Below are 11,826 nucleotides of genomic sequence, written 5' to 3' on the forward strand. Positions count from 1 at the left end.
TTCGCGAATATATGTATATACTATATATAACTTTGTGTCGAATTACGCATACATGTATGCGCATCATCGATGCAGAACATACTTGGAATTCCCGCTTAGAAAATGTGAAATCGGTATACCTATACGTATAGAGCGATCAACGAACGATCGGTTCGATCCGAACCTAATTATAAGGTTTTTTTTCGCCTGCTACATCTTTTTTCTTCTTCTGTCATTCCGTACGAAAAATAATATACTCACAATGAGTCACGCTTCGTCCAATTTGACTTCTCCGCAGACGCTGGTCTGTAATTAACGATAAAAAGTCGATCGAGAGTCGTTTAAGCCGCTTCGGCAAAACGATTATTATTATTATCATCATCATCATCATCATCATCATTATTATCATTACTTTTATTACTATTACCATCATCATTTTCATCTCAGTTTGTTACGTTAACGTGTGTGTAATACGCGCGCCGAAGAGGTTGACACCTCCCCTCCTTTTTACAAGCGGACGGTATCGTATCGCCTATGCGTATAATACATTGAGCGACCCTTAAACCCATGCATCATAGGCACACTTTAGAAATCGGTATTCGATTAAATCGCTTGTCGGATGATCTCCAGCTGGGAAGAAAGTACAAAGTATCATGTACGCGAATTAATTTCCCCGTGTAGATAGATACATCGTCGCCGTACAAGTTTCATTTTATATCCTGCATAAATGGTACATACGTAAAGGTACCCCATGGCAGGCATGACGCACGCGTGTCTTGTACATGTAATACCGACGCGTGTAAATTCGATACGTGTAGTCTGATTAAACCGCGAAAACACCATCGAATGTTTTGCCGTAGTCATCGGGTATAATAAACAGGATGGAGTACGCGAGGAATTTCTGGCGGAACTTGAACGCTGGAGCGAATCTATTCGATATTACTAGGTATCTCGGTATGATCGGTAATGCGGGGAGATCGTAAAACTCTGCGATAACGATGCATTATGTTATGCTGGCATTCGAGCGTCAGCTCTCAGCTTGAGAATGTAAGCGACTCGCAAAATAATGTGACGTCAACGCGCAAATGTCATCCTAAGGTAACGGAGAAAAAGATGAGGAGGGATAAGAAGAAGGAGAGAAGGAACACGAGGTGTTGGCACTATTAATATAATATACCTGTAGGTATGATGTAAATTTTTAAATCTTCATTATACAGAAATTATCATTTTCATATTCAAACTCTACGTGCGTTAATCGGGAAAGATACTTTCGTCTATGCGACTATGCATGGCCCCTGATGTTCACGTCCGTATTCTAGATGTATATACTCGTCTTTCGTTTTTAGGCATACCATTATATCTTTCGCTATTAAGGATTTCTCTGTAACTTGGTATCTCGTATTATGGGGATAAATATGCAGGGACTCGGAGAATGATCTCCGTTTCTCTAAAATAAGGTATTCAAGTTTCACTATTTTATCAAACGACCCATTAAATATACGCGTAGTTTTACTTTTTTTCTATGAATGGTCGTTGGAAAGAGAGAGAGAGAGAGAGAGAGAGAAAGAAACTTTCATCCGTGAGTGCATGGTTCAAGATTTATGGAAAAAAGTGGAATCTCTTGATTGAAAATAACCATCAGAACAATTTTTTATTCAACATCGAGCCACGAATCACTGATTTACTCTCAACTTTTCAGTTTTTTCTTAGCCATAATTGAACTCCATCGAAACCTCACAAGTCTAAATATTTTCAGAGAGTGCGGCACGTATAAAATATCATGTTGTCTTTACAGTAAGAACGTAAATTTGTGGTATTAATGCGATCTGCGGGAGTAAAAAATTTCTACCTTTTTGTTTTTTCTGCCTGAATACAGAAACTGGTTTCAAAGTGCTTAATTATCAAGTATATATAAATAAATATATATTTTTTGCGAAGCGGAGAACCGAATGTAAAAACCAAAAAAAAAAAAAAGAAACGAAAAAACTTTACAAAAATTTTACCGTAATCTTCTCCCGACAAACCTTGCTTTTGCTGTCAATTTGACTGTCCGTGTAATAAAAATAGGGTAATAATAATAATAATCATGATAATGACAGTGATAATAACAACGACAACAATGATTAAAAATCGTAGATATCATGGCACAAAAGTGTGTCATGTAAAATTGGTCCAAATGACTATTACACTCTCATGTATTCGCGTATTATTACATGCGCGCATGCGTGCATACACGTGTACCGTAAACGAATCGCCTAATCATACAGCCGAGCTAATTATTGTCTCTGGAACGTAAAATGTCAGTCAACTTTCGCGCTCGGTAATAGAGCTGGTATATATAAATTTGTTCTCCAAAGTCCCAGTGACTACACATACATAAGCAAACCTGTATACAGGTATTTATAATTCCGGTTAATCGAGTTTTGTTTCTAATGTTCTTTCCTTCTTCCTTTTCTCCGTCTATGTGTTCGAAATAAATTCACGAAACGAGGCAAGGAAATAAATAAAGAAATAATTAAATTGAAAAAAGAAAAAGTCACACGGCTTCCGTCACGCCTGCAGTTTACTTTCGTTTGATACAACTTGACTGCACGACGCGGTTGATTGATTTTTCAATTTCGATCAATCGCCTGCCGCCGATCGTTCTGCCGGAAACATTTTTGAATATGTCAGTAGTACAGGCGTGCGTACGCGGTTGTCACGAATACGTACAACAATGCGTGCGTGTGTGTGTGCAATAAACATCGACTATATCCCACGAAGATACATCGGTGTGTGTATATTGTATAAGACAACCTGCAGGCTCCTTGAAGGGCAAATAATCTGGTTATGAACTCACTGCCATGCCATTCTCTCTCACGTTTGCATCGCTCTCCTGACCGGCTTCACTAATTATTATTAACCGTTGCACGGATGTGAATAGGATTATTTGTACATATGTGTACAAGCATGTTCGTGCTTACAGCTCGGGTATATAATATACAGAAACGATAAACCCGCTGTTGCGGAAATAGCCAAGGTTGTTCTTTTGCGACGAATTCATATTTTGAAATCACGTATGAATTGGCATACACGGTGTGTACACGTAGGTAATATACCTATGCGAAGATATATTCTACCTACTTGTGACGATTCTCTTTCCGCACGTGGATAAACAATTTTTTTCTTTCGTATACATATTTATACGCGGTGTTTTTTTTTTCTTCTTTGTTACAACTTTTTTGGTGAATAGAAAAAAAACCGGATATTAAGCGCATGTAGGAATAAAAAAAATTTGTTTATATTTACGTGGGTAATGTTAGTAGAGACGCGTCAGAAAAACCGATCAAGAGGTACCGTATCGTTATGGGTACCTTTTAGGTATCTCTCCTTTCTTTGACACTGTCTACGAACATGGGATTTTTCACCCAAAAAATAATGAGAGTTCGTCGGGTTTTTGAATACCTTGTAAAATTTGAATCGCCTGTCTCGAAAGAATATGTTGATATAGTGTATGAAACAAACAAGTCCGGTGTTTTCGAATAAAATTGAGCAAGGTAATTTTCAATATGGCACCTAGATAGAATTAAAAGAGCACGGGATTTCTATCCTTGTTAGTTTTCGAAAAACTCGCTGTTGCAATTATTGTAAAATCAAAGTTGTATAATAGAGTATAAGGAAAAAGAAAGAAACATAACAAATTACGAAAAGACGAGCACCTAAATTTTCATCCGGGCGTGTAATTAGCACCTAAAGAACACTAATTATGCTTATAAATCATGGTCAGATTTCTTGACATGGGTTTGTTAATATTACCCATGTTGTCTATTCTTAACGCTGATGCTTCAGGCTAGCTAGTATTCGTTTGCAGTAACGTTTCGATAAAAAAAAAAAAAACCGTTGACTGCAACCTTAGCATTCAGGTCATGTAGGTTTTACCATTGAGCATCGTAAGAATATGGCGCACGTGGTTTTAATCATTACATCAGTTCACGCCACTAAATATACTCGACTTACCGGGTACGAGCTCGCTACACGTATAAACGTTGGTGTATTTTCAAACTCGGAAGTAGAAAATATGTAAAAATGTAGAAATTTTTTGCTGGACCTGCTTCAATTCATTCGAATTGCCAATTTAGATTTTCCAGTTTTGGGTAAACGTCGGCGTGAAAATTCGCGGATGCAATTGAAGCGTGCAAAATACAAGTCCAGGCGCACCCGGACAACGCGAGACTTTCGCCTCGTTATACCAACGTCCATAAAAACGTCAGATTTTTAATCTTGAACAAAGGAAAAAGACAATGGGGTGGTCTGGATATTATTGCGCGGAGGGGAAAGTCGAGGTTCCAAAGGCGCGCGGAGGAAAACTAGCAGCGGAGATTAGACCGCCCTGTAGGCGATTAATATGCGCGGTAGATTAAGTATATGGTACATATGCCTACATATATGCGTGAAACCGAGAAGAGGCTGGCCTGACATTTAACCGCGCGCACGCCGAGCAGCAAACTCCACACGAAACTATCTCCGCGTTAGAGATTATACCTCTACCTACGTGCAGGTAACTCGGTATCTACAATACCTACGGACTCGTCAACTGCCTACTACACGCCCCGTGTCTACATAAACTTGAGTATATGGTAGAGGCGTCGCGTACGGAAAGATAAAGAGAGAGAATGAGAAACACACGCACGCACGCCTCTCGATCGCCTTCGCTGCTTCACTTGCGCTCGGCTTAGACGCATGCGTATGCAGATGTGACGTGTACGTGTTAGGAGTGTGTGTGAGAACCTCAACCGAGGAAGAAGAAGAAGAAGGAGCGCGTGTATGTAGGTATTACTTCTCTCCGGAGTCGGACGTGGGCGCAGCAACCTGTCCTTACGGAACAATCGCGTTTACTAGATTCCCAATAACAGATGGCTGCATCTGTCAATGCAATTCCGCGCTGCGGCGCAAATACGAGAGGAGATAATAACGCGCGAGAGAGGAAAAACAATTTGCGACAAATTTAGACGCGATTTGACAAAATGTGAAAAACAGAATTTTAATATGTTGTTCCTCCCCCACCCCGATTTTACATCACGCAGTATTGTAGAACGTGCCTTTAATGCTCAAACTGTTGGCAAACCTTGTGTTCTTGATTGTTCGGAAACAAATAAACCGCGATATTTTATTCGAAAATTCTGTAACGCAGTTCGGCTTTACGCGAGAAGAAGAACCGAAAGGCATTTACATTGTACGTATTGACGGGATCGGACGGATTGTTCGCATTTTTGTGAAGCGTGTATTCGAGCATCGTGCTCTGGCGTTTAGGAATAAGACGGTGACGACTTTTTCTGGTTTTTAGTTCAGATCAGCCTCGAGGGAAACTGTCAGACGGTGCTTAAGCGTTTAAATATGCATATGTGTGGTGTGTAAAGTCGAACGTGCGCCACGCGTCAAGGCAACGAAACGGTAAACAAAATAAACGTTGCGATCAGACCCAAGAGGCCCACGCGATATGCTAACGAGGAGAGATTCGCGCGCGCCTTACGTTCGAATGCTTGTGCTTACGGACAAATTTGGCCCTCCGGCTCAATTTAAAAGCTAAGTCGCAGATATTCCAACAATCGCGCGTATAATATACGTATAATGCGCGTATAACCGAGCACTTAGGCTGGAAGCCTCTGTAGGCGGCGGTTATACAATTCTCTGCTCGCGTTATATACTTCGTCGACGAACGTACGGACACGGAAAAAAAATATGTAAAAACATAAAGAAGGGGGAAAAAAAATAAATAAAAATTAAAAAATGAATGCAGGGAAAAAAGGCATTAAATAAATAAATGAAAAGATCGCGGGACGAATTTAGTTTTGCATACAAGACAGCTTTGTGACCGGAATATTTAATGACGTATATACATATAACGTGCGAGATATTATCATTGGATTCAAGCTCCGTCAAATCGTCCACATCGTTCGTTATGTACCTGTGATACGTGTGTAAATATTATCAAACGAAATAAACATTCGTCCAAACGTTGTGACAATTAGAAAAGAACGAGTCAAGAGATCCGATACATCGACATGGACGCTATCTGGTGGCAAAAAATATATGCCTTAAAAGCGTCGTGTTCAATTACGAAATTCGTTTTTTTACTATACCTACATCCTGTTAGGCACATTAACTTAACGCAACGAAATAAAATCCTTGCCGTTTGCATGAGGTTTTCAGTGCCTCCATATTCGTACGATCTATCTGAAAGGATCAGCTGTTCTCGCTGACCGGCGCCATGTTGTACAACTCCACGCGTCCATGTTTCCGATCTCAACTCTATAACGGCGGCAGCTTCTGAAAGAGTTGTTGAACGGCGAAACCGACCGACATAACGAGAGTTTGAAAAATGCAAAATATCGAACCAGAATCTTTTCTGTTCCAGAGCAACCCACAATTGAGAAGTCTTGCGTGGAGACGGAAACGATCGAGACGGGTCTGCGTAAGACGCGAATCGGTCCGTCGAGTCCTCTGCGAGCATCGCCGGCTAGGAGCGTGACTTCTTCGTCGGGAGACAGGACGCCGAGGGCGGGGTCGATGGTTCGGGAAAACAGTAACGTGTCGAGAGCATCGTCGGGAAGCAGGACTCCGCGCGAGGAGAATTCGAGCCCCGAGGGAAGCCCGATGAAGCGAGGATCCGGGGTCAGAACGAGCCAGAGGAAGCCGCCGACGGGCAGTCTGAGCAAGGCGACTTCGGGCGTCCCCAGGTTGAGTCAGTTGAATTTCCAGGCCGGAAGTAACACCTGGAACGGAAGGCAGGCGCGGAAGAGGCCGAGCATCCAGGCCGACACGTTCGCCTCGCCGAACGCGAACGCGAACGGAAACGGAAACGGCCAAACCTCGACGTCGGCGACGGCGGCGTTCGCGAGAAAATCACCGGCCAGACAGAGCCTCCCGAGGCCGGCGATGACCGGAAGTAGCCCCCAATACGACCGGAATGGCCGGCGGATAAAGCCCTCTTCCGCCTCGCTCCAATCCTCGCCGACGAAGGTGGCGAACCCTCTGCTCGAGCAGATTCTGCAGAAGGTCGGGCACCTCCAGGACGAGAAACAGGTCGTGCAGAAGCTCCAGGACTTCCTGAGGGACTATCAGGGCAACGGGAGCGCCGGCAGCACCGACGGCGACCCGACCCTCGACTTCACAAAGGCCTGGGTCGACGGCAACGGCACCGTTGCCCTGCCTCAGGAACAGCTTCCCGTAGCCGCGAGCCCCAGGAAAGACCCGAAGGCCGCCTCCGAACGCGGCGGATTCTCCAGGATACCGGCACCGGTTTACAAGAGGCCGATGTCCGTCGCTTCGGACAGTATGTGAGTCTGATAATTAATTGGTCGCTAACAATAAGCTTTGGTTCCAGTCGAGGAACGGACGGACGGACGGAGTTCCAACCGTTCCGATAAATTATCTTAAGCTACGCATTGTAACGTATGCTCGGCCTACCGCGGTAGCGAGTGGCAACTCTAACTATTACACGACTAGTGCATTTTTCGATAGATTTTCATTTTGTAACGATTGTAGAGAGTGAAACAGTGAGTGAGTGGGAGAGAGAGAGAGAGAGAGAGAGAGAGAGAGAGAGAGAGAGAGAGAGAGAGAGTGAGGATATTATTCTTGTTATATGGGAGAGCAGCAGTAGCGTATATTATTGTAATATTATACACATTGTATAAGTTTAAATGTTATTTGAGTATAGTTTAAAATATGTTGAGTGAATTTTTTCTATACTCTGTTGCGGCTTCCAAATGAATATCAGCTTTCTATATACCATGTAGGTATAAATGTAATGCACGGTTGGTTCGCTCGAACAGCATAATATTATAATATTATTGCGCGATACGTGTAAACATTTGCTACCGGATCTAATTACGACACGATCAGACGATGAAGGGAGGAAAATTTTTTACGTTGAATTCCTGTTATATTCGGGTATAATCGAACGGTTTTTATAATTGATTGAATATTATATTTGAAAATTATTTATTTATATTATATATATATTACATAGTATATCGATTGTATTTATTAAAAGAAGAACAAGCGAACGAGATACACAGTTTATTTACGCGTTACAACGTATATACTTGTATCGTATACGTATCTACGTTCTCTGGCCGTGGTTTGTAGGCTATTGAGAAATGAAGTCAAGCGTGGGTGAAAGAAAGTAAGTATAACAGACGAAACGCGTAAAATGGTGACGAGAAGTGAAAAATGCAAGACAAAAAAGCATACAAATATAAAAAAAAAAAACTGAAAAAAAAAAATAAATAATCCGACTTACTCAAATAGACTGGATATAATAGCGTATCCTCATTCCAATATTGAAATGTGTTTTTATACCAAAAGTAACCGTAGAGAGAGATGAATAAAAAAAAAAAAAACAAAAAAAAAAAAAAAAAACAATTTGAGATAAGGTAAGAAAGTGAGAGTCAAAGAGATAGAACGAATAAAATTGATTATCTTTTTGTACGAAGTGTCTTATACAATAGTGGGAGGGATGTAGAAACGGACTTTTTTAGGACGAAGGGTCTTTTAACGTGCTAAGATTATTTTATAGACAATATAGAAATAAACTAGAGTATATGATGTAAAATATATAGAATTAAAAAACCAAACAAACAAATAAAGTACGAGTGAAAAAAAAAAACTCACACACACACACGCATAGAAACACGTACGCAAAAACGCTTGAAATATAAATTGGAAGCTATAGGATCTGAAAGATTGTTTGGTACCTATAACTCAACGCTGTATCACAAACGGATCTGGATGTAATAACAAAATGCCGAAACTCGGTGATTAATGGCTTCTATTTCAATCTACCGCGACATCGACCGTCGGCTTCCGTGGGTATCCTCGTCCAGAGAGTCAACGGGAAATCGTTGATTGGATTAAGATTTCAAATGTTGTATTTTCTGTCTTGACCATCCTGATTACTCAGGCAACTCCTTTTAGAGCTGTTTAAAATAGAATATATATGTATAAAAAAAAAAGTAATTTTTTAAATCACCACACCGCCGTATACATGTTCGATTCCTTGTATGAAATTTGCCTTACGCATTTATAGAAATCTTTTATAGAAATAAAGTAAATGCATAAAAATACACAACCGTATAACAGTCGCTTTTAAAGAAACAAGATGATAATTCTAAAGTACACGCCGGTGTGAACTATGATACATTCACTCGATTAGTTTACTTTATACATCTAACTTAACTGTTGTTGCTTTTGTATGGTGAATTCGGAATGAAAAAAAAGGAAAAGTTAATAGTCAGTCAAGACGTGATTTACACAGTTATAACCGGTCGATACGCCTAATGAATAATTTTTACGCCCGTTCGTAATATTATATAGTGTAATGTATAAATAGGCCTAAGTTTTATAACCCAATCACACAGTCTACCACGTTAACGATTATAATATTACAACAATATCATCTATTATATTATTCGTTATGTTATTATTTTAGTTTATATACGCATGAAAAACAAAAAAAAAAAAAAAAAAATCTTACTAAAAAAAAAAAAGTGAAAAATAAAATAAAATAAACACATGAATAAATAAAAACATAACAAAACGGAAACTGATCGACGCGCGTTTATTAAATATTTCTTTTTACACCTTCCACCGCGCTGAATACTCCTAATTATCATGCCTTACGAAAAATAGGTATCTCAGACTCTCGTCAAACGAGATGCGGGCCTGTCAGCCTGGCATGATAAGACAAAAAGAGCAATATACGTATTATATATTTATATATATATATATAGAATGAAAAAATAAAATTTAAAAACTGTCCAAATGAAGAAATAAAGTCTACATCATCACCTCGCCCATTAATCAAGCAAAGTATTTTATGTTGCCGATATCGATCCAACGGATATGGAGGGATCGGTGGATGTAGTGTAATGACAGAGGCCGCGCGAGTTAGATTTTAAGTAGAGCTTGCGACAGCGTCGGGGCCCGGTGTAAAAAGAGAGTAGGGCTCCTCATTATGAGGCCCATTCCCATACAGAGGTACTGCTTGCGTCCTTGCCAGATATGGAAAGACGGCTTCGTCCACATCAACACCTATGTATGTACCAGCATACGTGTATCCTCCGGGCTGCAGCAGCACTGGGAATACCGCCGAGGGACCGGCGAACGACTTGCAACACGTTTTTTACCGGCTACGGTATGTATATGCGTTATAGGTGTATTTATAAACACGTATTAACGTTATAATATATATATACACCTAATATATATGACAGGTCGCTTGTTGTTAATTATCGACCGCAAATAGATACGGTTTTCATTGCACTGAGAAAAGATTCATTTGTTACAGTAACTAGAAAAATTGAATAAAACGGGTATCGTTATAAAAACTGTCTGAATATTGTTGGATTTACGAAAAACGAGGTGCGCGTAATCGTTTTGCCCTATTGTCGATCATTTTTTGGTAATTGCAACGCAAAATCAGTTTCTGAGGTTTACTCTACTTTTTTAGTTAAACAAGACTCTAACGTCGATTTCGCAACAGTTACAAGAAAATATAGTAACAGTGATCGTAATGAGAAAGAATAGTAACGGATAATAGACTTTCCGGTAACGGCTATAAAACTAATTTTCATTTTCTACCTAGAACAATATTTTTCGATTGTGGTAAAAAATGAAAATTGTCAAGGACTGAGCGGTAACCGGAACTAAAAATTTCTCTCACAATCAGTGTAAAGACACTTACACATTACAGAGAGACGATGGATTGGGCGCAGGGTGTAAAATTTTTCGTAAACATTAAAAAGACGTATTCCGTTCAATTGACAATTTCGAATTCGTGTCAGTTTCTACATCGACACATATTATTTCTAGCGCTCTTGTTGGACTAACATAGATTTTTTATTAGAAACTTCGGGACAATGGAAAAAAAAGTCTTGAAATTAGCATATTTTTCATCCAACGCCGAATCGGTATCCCGATGTGTATACCTATATAACATTGCTTCGGGCCTTTGAATCGTAATGCGGTATGATGTCGTCTCACAAGCGTGCGTTGTCAGTTTCTTGGTAATTTTGCACCCACGTATACCTACTCGCGTTATACTCACGTGGAGCGTCTATACGATTTTTCACATCCCTCTGTATAGCTGGTTGTGAATTCGGTTGAAGCGTGAAGAAATAAAAAATAAATTTAAAAAAGAAAAGAAAAGAGAAAAAAGCAAACAACGAAAAAGCAAATAAAATAAAGAAACAAACAAACCGAAACTCTGTAACGATCATCATCGTTGGGTTACTTTTCGAGCCCATGCAATGCACTCTTTCCATCTCGTCTGTACAGCAGCCTTGAGTGTTTCGTAACGTACGTTTGTGTATTTTAGCTAATTAAGAGGTGAAAGAGACCTCAGGTGTACCGAGAACCTGCAGAGCCCGAGTTCGGTGGCCGGTTTTGACCCGGTGCCCCAGGGTTTTGATTCGTGGGCGACACAGGTGCGACTGCAGCAGGGATTCTTTAGTCCCTTCTGGTTTCATCTGGGATCGTTGCTCTCTCTCTCTCTCTCTCTCTATATCTCGTATAATCTCGACAACCGCGACGTTTCTTTCACGACCTACGCGCGTTTCATGCACCGCGTGAATCGACGGATTACGACCATTACAACCTAATTCCTTGGGGGTATCTTATTTCGGATCGTCGTACAAGGGTTCGATTCAGTAGTCTGTCGACGGAATTTCAATTACGTTCGTGACCGTTAGAACGATTCCCGTTCCTCTGAAATCCAAAACCAAAAAACGGCCCGAACATCACTGACAAAGGCATTCGCGACGGTTATGAACCGTGGCAGCAAAAATTTTCTAAGGTCCTGGAATTGGA

At 40.4% G+C, this 11,826-nt stretch overlaps 1 protein-coding gene across 1 annotated transcript in view; it reads left to right on the top strand.

The window, feature by feature from the left end:
* The window catches only part of LOC124177505 (GAS2-like protein pickled eggs), a 42,432-nt gene extending 34,053 nt beyond the window's left edge, over nucleotides 1–8,379 (top strand). The window contains exon 8 of the mRNA XM_046559922.1: nucleotides 6,374–8,379. Within this exon, the coding sequence (XP_046415878.1) occupies nucleotides 6,374–7,299 (926 nt within the window). The 3' untranslated portion in view covers nucleotides 7,300–8,379. The remainder of the gene's footprint in view (nucleotides 1–6,373) is intronic.
* Nucleotides 8,380–11,826: the final 3,447 nt, after the last annotated feature.

Source organism: Neodiprion fabricii, chromosome 3 (genome assembly GCF_021155785.1).
Source record: "Neodiprion fabricii isolate iyNeoFabr1 chromosome 3, iyNeoFabr1.1, whole genome shotgun sequence".
Classification (NCBI taxonomy): domain Eukaryota; kingdom Metazoa; phylum Arthropoda; class Insecta; order Hymenoptera; family Diprionidae; genus Neodiprion; species Neodiprion fabricii.